The 7982-nt window shown below is 35.7% G+C and overlaps 1 protein-coding gene across 1 annotated transcript; it reads right to left on the reverse strand.

Annotated features, from left to right (window-relative positions):
- Positions 1-3455: 3455 nt before the first annotated feature.
- LOC121215600 (uncharacterized) lies at positions 3456-6781 on the reverse strand. Its single transcript, XM_041090516.1, has 4 exons — positions 6711-6781; positions 6439-6520; positions 5509-6186; positions 3456-3461 (listed from the first exon to the last, which is right to left on the reverse strand). Exons 1-4 carry the CDS (start codon positions 6779-6781, stop codon positions 3456-3458), a joined length of 837 nt encoding a protein of 278 aa, XP_040946450.1.
- Between the last annotated feature and the right edge of the window lie 1201 nt (positions 6782-7982).

The raw sequence follows: 7982 nt of genomic DNA on the forward strand, positions 1-7982 counted from the left end.
AGTCTGTACAATTGATTGGGTCAAAGTTATGAATGAGAAACCAATGACGAGATTCCCGAATAAGGGCTTAGGTAAAATAGGGTTTTCTCGTTAAGTTCTATCGAACTTGCCCCTCTATGTTTTATGTTTCAAGTAAAAGAAGTGCTAGGAAGGACGATGCCAAAGCTATGCCAAAGGAGTGGCGAAGTGGGCATCCATACATACAGAGCGGGGGTTGCTCAGGCGTGTTAAGCTCGATAGAAATGTTTTTTGTACAAGTCTAGAACATTGGTTTGTAAGCTTTATAGAGTGAATAGACCGCATTGGTCAATAAATAAAGTCAGCAATAGTACTTAGAGGTTGAGTAAGGGAGAAACATTGCAAGCCAATTTGATGTGTAATTATATTTGTAAGTTATGTACACGTTGCTCGCCAAGACGTAACTTTGTTGGGTAGTATTATTAATAAGGTGTATTTCTTTGTAAAGTTTCATGTTGTAAGTATGTTCAAGTGTGTAATAGTAATGTAACACCCAAGATCTAGATCCGGTGAATCAGGTCAGATTGAAAGCGTTACACTTACCAAACAAGAATATCCCAATATCAACCATTAAAATACAATACCACAGCAGGGTATCAAATGACCAAATATGCACATCTAAATATCTTCAAAAATTACCATTCCATCTACCAAGCTATTAACCATTCAAAACCAATCCAAACATTATATCATCACAAACCAAACCATGATCAACCATATCATTAACCTCAAACACATAACTTATATACAAGTACACAACATACCACTTATAATTAACACTTATATACAATTACAAGTTATTCCTATTACATGACACATAACCACAATAAAATGTTTTCAAAGTCTAACAAAATGAAGTTGGATAGCATGATATTCAACTTGACCTGATCGCTCGATTCCGCAAATCAAAATCTACAAGGAAATAGGAAAAACGATGCGATTAAGCATCATTAGAGCTTTGTAATTTCATAAGTTGAAATTATAAAACTTACCGTATAATATAGCTTAACATTTAACAAAATCATTAGTAAACATTAACCGTGTCAACCACAATCATTCAACAGGTGAGTTTTATATACACGAGTAGCATAACCAATGCAACCATACGAGATCACTCAATACCAAGTCACGGTATGATATCGTAAATCATGTAAATATTTATATAAATCATCATCAAATCATTGTAACCTACTACCAAGTACATATCATTATCATGTCATTTAATCATTAGATTTCAGCCCGACGAACTATATAAACAGATACAGATACACGATTATATGCCAAAATGCTCAACTGAGCTAATCTAACCAAGAACACGCCTGGGCACCACGTACCTAGCCTGTAGCCTAACATCCCGCCAGAAATATGCCTGGGCACCAAGTGCCAAGTCCATAGGCTTTGTATTTTCCCTAAAAAACGTGCCATAATCACTGTAATATAATGTGATAATCCGCAACAAATGCTAGATTCTGGTATATTTAACATATAATATCAAGTCCAATATCGTCAACTCCTCACATATCAATCTCGTACAACGCAAAATAACCTATTGGCATGTCAATGATATCCTATCTTATGTTCATCCAGGCTTGATATAAGTAACTGCATAACGGTTTTCAAATATATAAATATATATTAAACATACCACAATTTAGAAACTAATATAAAATTTCAAATTAATACCAAATTAAACCATATGAACTTACTGAGGCTAATCAGTAAAGATAACAATATCAGGGACTAATTAGAAATTTTCTCTTTTCCCCAATTATCTACTGGTTCTTGATCTATAAGGTAATTTTATTCAAATATCAATCCTCAAATATATTATAACATCTAATTTGATACATGTGAAATTTCTTTTATCATTTTTTGCAATTTCCCTAAAAATTTGCATTTTATTCAATTTAGTTTCTAAAACCGAAACAAGCTTATTTTTGCAATTATACCATAAATTCGTGGTGCCATGAGATTCGTTTATTTTTGTTTGATTTTTGTTTTAACACTATTCGGTTCTTACAATATTAATGTTATTTGAGTGTCCATTGATACTATTTTCATAATGTTATAAAGTGGGTGAATGTATAAGCTATGTTGTCTAAATGTTTAGTTATTGGTGAATTAATGAAGCTTGTTTGTTCTCAGAACTTTCATAAGCTAGATTTTAAACCTGGTTTTATTTTCAAAGCATGATTTATGTGAATGTAAGCGATTATTCAATATTTAATTGAATTTTGGAGTTTAAAGGTCAAGAAATTGAAGATAAATATGTGACAACTAGTCGGTATGACTATAAATGCGATATGAAATAATTATGCTCTTATCGTATAATTTAACATATTAAACTGCTTACAAACGTTTGATTTTTATTTTATTTTATTTATGTCCTAACATAATTTATTTCATGTTATAATATTAGTTATAGAAATTCCATTAAGTTAATTACTTAGCGTTCGGTTTGTTCTCTGTGTCCATGTTATATTCAAGATCCTAAATTTCGTCTTCAACATCTAGAGAAGATCCTAAACTCGGCAAAGTTTGTATATTCCATTTTTATTCTAAGTTGGCATATGCCTAGTTGAGTCTAATTTGGTTTGTTCTTAATTTCGTATCATATGATAAATGTTTGGTTCATGTTTAACCTTGGATTAGTTCTTTGAGCTTTTGTGAACGCGTATAAATCACGTAAATGGTTGATTATTGTGATTAATGTTTGTTTGATTGAATTAACTCTTACGGTGGCTTAAAGTTGAAATAAATTGATAGTAGTCGCTCTAGTAACGAATGTGACATCCTATTGCTTGGACTCGTCGATTGAATTAGGTGTAGGGTGTTACAGTGATAATTACTAGAAATTGTAGCTCTCGAGGGAACGATATTCGTGCTTACCATAGTTATACTATTAATTGATTGGTGCATTTGCCTTAGTTAATTTATTAGTTAGTTTAGTGGAAATCATTGTTTTATTGCCATTTTTCTACTATATTGTTACTATTTCATTGTTATTGTTTGGATATTATATAACTCTTGTTTTATTATCAATTTTTCTACTGTTTTAGACATTTGCTTGCTAAGTTGCATCTATCTTAGTGTTGTTTAAGTATAAATAAATTTTTTAATGTATTTTCAATTTTGTTAGGAAACAGTTTGTTAGCTCGAAAGATCAAGTCAAAATCACCAAGAAGTGGGTGAATTGGCCTTTCAGAAAATAGTGGAAGCAACTAATGAATGAGCAACAAAGAACACAACGATTTATAATAGTTTGGCCCAAATTACCTACTCTGCTACCTTAGCTTTCCACGACTAAGGATTTTCCTAAATTCACTAATTTGTTTCAACCTTTGAGAACAAGGTTTAACCTTACAATCTACCTTAAGATTTCTACCAAAAATCTTAAGATTACAACTCTCTTAAGGTTTCTACCCAAACCTTAAGACTCAACCCTATCAAAGATTAAATACAAATAGCAAACTAAGAAGTAATCCTTATAAGATCAGAATGTTTGTCTTAAGCACAAATAAACAAGAATACACTTGAGCTAAAGAATAACAATGAAGGCTCACAAGTATGTACAAGAAAAGTATGAAATAATTAAGCACTAAGGTTGTTTTGATTGATCTTTAAGCTTGATGATCTCTCTACCTCTTGTAGGACATTTGGAAGATGATATTTATACCCTCTAATTCATTTCCAACTGTTGTGGTTGTTGGAAACATGAATAGATCCATTGGGGATAAAAATATTATATCATTAAATTCATCTACAATAAAAGATATCAATACTTTTTCTACAAGTATCGATACTATTAGCATTTAATGCCTAATTCAATGACCGTTAAAATTAGTTTACAACAATACCAAAGGCAATTTATCTATACCTGGTAAAAGGTATCGATACTTTTTGTAAAGGTATTGATACTTTTTGTGAAGGTATTGATACTTTTTGTGATTGTTTGAAAAACCATAAAAACAAAATGCAAATTTGGTACTGATGTTAAAATGGGTATTGATATCTTGAAAACTATAGATACTTGGCCAAAAGTGATACTTTTTGGCCTGGAGCAATATTGACTTGTTTTAAAACAATTTTAACATGATTGAAAATGTTTAACTCAATTAAAACCATTTTAACTTGATTTTATCATTTTGCCAATTTTGTTCAACTTTAACTTTTATTCAAAAACACTTTAATTGGTTATATCAAAACATATTATCAAATAACCCTTAGTTTAACACATTTATTTAATATTTTTAGTGTATTTGATGTATTATATTTTTAAATTTTTTATATAAAAAATTTAATAAAGGCAACCCAAACTCAGGTTTAGCATATTTTTAACCAGACCGGATTTGAACAAAATTTTAAACTCATTTTTTAAGTTGAGTCGAAGCCTAAAAAGCGGGCATAAAATTTTATTAGAACTCGACCCATGATTAGTTCTAATTGTTATCAAAGCAGTCAGCAATCTACGAGTGGATGTATCTTTTTTTGTTTTGGTATTGGTGGTACAAACTAGTATCGATGTCCTTAAGTGTGCTGTTTTGGATCTACTAGTACTTTTTAAATATTTTTCATATATTTAAATAGATAAAAATTTATTTTAATTATATATATATGAAAGTATTAATTTTAAAGTTATTAAATATGTCAATAACTTAATTAAACAATTATATTTTTAAATGTAATTTATAAAAAAATAAAAAATTTAAAATTAAAATTTAGTACAAATTAATATGCATAGGTACAAACTAAATGTATCAATACAATCAATAATATTCAAAATCTACATCAGAATTAAACTAAAATTTATTATTACTAGAATAAAATGTTTGTACCGATACAGGTGGTAGAGGAATACAACTAACTTCATAGTCCTTATGTCACGGACTTAGAGTTTTCCCACGCGATCCATGCGGCCTTAGGCAATTTCTCTGCTCAAAACGCCTAAGTCAGCCTAACTTGTAACAAAAAAAGATTCAGCAGCAAAAACGCCCAAGTCAACTTCACTCGCAACAATAAAGGATTCAATAGAATTCCCTTAAGATTTTCACGAAGAACAACAGAAGAACGAAGTAAGAACGACCTTGAAAGATGAACAAAAGCAAGAACGCTTGAGAGAAAAGTTTGAGTGAATACTCTCAAAATTCTTATTAATCACTCAATGAATATACAATGAGCAAAGAGGTCTCTATTTATAGTTGAGCCTCACAGTATATCAATAGCTATAATTAAAAGCTGAATACAATTAGAACTCTAAGCTTACATAACCAGCTATATACAAATAGAACTCTCAGATTCCATAATTATATCTTCTAGAACACTTCCCATTTCTATCAGGCTCTTGAGATGGGCTTTTAATCTCTCCAATCACCAGGCCAGTTTGGTTGGGCCAGTTTGGTTGGGCTAAATGACCTCCCTCGAACACGATGGATCGCACCAGTTTGTCATGGTTGCGAGCACCGACGCGCAACCCATGACATTCTCCCCCACTTGTTCTAGCGACGCCCTCGTCGCATTCTCCTTATGGAACTGGTCAATCTTCCCTTGGAACTGCCACAATGCCTCAGCAGGTTCCCAACTTGCTTCGCTATCAGGAAGTCCCTTCCATCGAACTAAGTACTCATGCTGTGGTCGGTGGTACTTTCGTCTAATTACCCGATCTGCCTCAATGTTTTCTACTTCACGATCATACGAGACTTTTACCCCCATCGGTGCTCGTTCGGACTTGCCTCGATTCGGATCTTCTTGATCCTCATGAAACAGCTTAAGCATGCTTACATGGAAGACTGGGTGTACTTTAAGTTTTGGTGGCAACTCCAACTTGTAGGCCACCTTGCCCACTCTCTTCACAACCTTAAACGGCCCTTCATACCTTCGCACAAGACCCTTGTGCAAACCAGTATATCGTAAAATCAAGTGTAGTTTAGCAAGGACTGAGTCACCCACTTGAAATTGTACATCCCTTCGGTTCTGATCGGCCCACTTCTTGCTACGCTTACTTGCCTTGTGTAAACAAGCTCTAGCCAAGTCATTCTTCTCTTGCCAATCTTTTGCGAATCTATAGGCTGCCGGATTTGGTCCTGTGTAATGGGTCACAACAGCGTTGGGTGTGAGTGGCTGTTGACCCGTCACTATTTCAAATGGACTTTGATTCGTGGTCCCACTTTGCTGCAAGTTATATGAAAATTGGGCCACATCCAGCAACTTTGGCCAATCCCTTTGTGTGGCACTCACATAGTGCCGAAGATACGTCTCCAACAGTGTATTTACTCGTTCAGTTTGCCCATCGGTTTGTGGATGCATGTTCGTGGAGAAGTTCAAATCTGAGCCCATTGACTTGAACAACTCCGTCCAGAACCGACCAGTAAATCGACCATCTCGATCGCTGATAATAGATAGTGGCACTCCCCAATATTTTACCACGTGTCTGAGGAATAACCGAGCTGCTTCCTCAGCAGGGCACTCTTTGGTCGCCGGAATAAAAGTCGCATACTTTGAAAACCTGTCCACCACAACAAGAATACTAGCAAACCCATCAGACTTAGGCAAACCAATGATAAAATCCATGGATAAACTCTCCCATGGCCTTTCTGGGATTGGCAGAGGTTGAAGCAAGCCGGCTGGAGTCTTTAACTCAACCTTGTCTTGTTGGCACACTAGACAAGTTTTCACATAGGTTTCCACATCAGCACCCATGTGAGGCCAATAATAGCGATCCTCCAAAAGGGCCAAAGTACGATGCATCCCTGGATGGCCTGCCCATTTCGAGTCATGACATTCCTTCATGACTTCCTTACGGAGTTTCCCATAATGGGGCACATAGAGGCGGTGTCCATGAGTGTATACTAGCTCCCCATCAAGCCAAAATCTTCTTGTTTTTCCCTCCTTGGCAAGCTCAATCAAATTTTTGGCCGTAGGATCATGGGACAATCCCTCTCGAATGCGTTCCAACAAAGAGCCATCAGGTTGACTGATTGCTGTGAATTCCATCTTTCGACTAAGTGCATCAGCAACATTGTTGGCACTTCCTGGTTTATATTCCATTGTGAAATCAAACTCTGCTAGTAAAACCTGCCAACGAGCCTGCTTGGGAGACAACTTTTTCTGGGTTAGAAAGTAACTATTGGCAACATTGTCGGTAAGGACCACGAACCTGGAACCCAATAAATAATGTCTCCATGTGCGCAAGCAGTGTACTACCGCAGTCATCTCTTTCTCTTGGACCGTATATCTACGTTCCGTCTCGTTAAGCTTTCGACTCTCGAAAGCAATTGGGTGTCCATCTTGCATCAGTACTCCCCCAATAGCATAATTTGATGCATCTGTACGTACCTCGTAAGGCTTCGTAAAATCCGGCAAGACAAGTACGGCTCCCTCGTCATTTCTTGCTTCAATTGGTTGAAGGCCTTCTCACATTCTGGATTCCAATCCCATACCTTCCCCTTCTTCAACATGTCCGTCAAGGGAGTGGTAATTTTGGAGTAGCCTTCGACAAAGCGGCGATAGTAATTTGCCAATCCAAGGAAAGATCTCAACTCTGTTACCTTGGTTGGAGGCTCCCACTCTGAAATGGCTCGAATCTTATTTTTATCCATTCGGATCTTACCGCCTCCCACAATGTGGCCTAAGAATGACACCTCTTGTTGGGCAAATGAGCATTTCTCCTCCTTGACGAACAGCTCATTTTCCCTCAAAGTCTGGAACACCTCCCTCAAGTGTCTTACGTGCTCTTCAAGCGACTTGCTATAGACCACAATATCGTCAAGGTAAACAACCACAAAACGATCAAGAAAGGGTTGAAGTGCCTTATTCATTAGGGTGCAGAATGTAGCTGGGGCATTCGTGAGTCCGAAAGGCATCACAAGGAACTCAAACGAACCGTACCGTGTCACACAAGCTGTCTTTGGTTCGTCCCCCTCGACTATCCGAACTTGATGATACCCCGATCTCAAATCTAACTTGGT

The sequence above is a fragment of the Gossypium hirsutum genome, chromosome A01 (genome assembly GCF_007990345.1).
Source record: "Gossypium hirsutum isolate 1008001.06 chromosome A01, Gossypium_hirsutum_v2.1, whole genome shotgun sequence".
In the NCBI taxonomy this organism is placed as follows: domain Eukaryota; kingdom Viridiplantae; phylum Streptophyta; class Magnoliopsida; order Malvales; family Malvaceae; genus Gossypium; species Gossypium hirsutum.

What these genes read in the sequence shown, in the direction of transcription:
- LOC121215600 (XM_041090516.1), bottom strand. Translation starts at nt 6,781, where the DNA reads ATGGGCAGGCCATCCAGGGATGCATCGTACTTTGGCCCTTTTGGAGGA. An exon ending in CTATTATTGGCCTCACATGG is followed by an intron (nt 6,521 to 6,710) that starts GTGCTGATGTGG and finishes TGTGGTGGACAG; the next exon opens with GTTTTCAAAGTATGCGACTT. An exon ending in GGTTATTCCTCAGACACGTG is followed by an intron (nt 6,187 to 6,438) that starts GTAAAATATTGG and finishes TATAACTTGCAG; the next exon opens with CAAAGTGGGACCACGAATCA.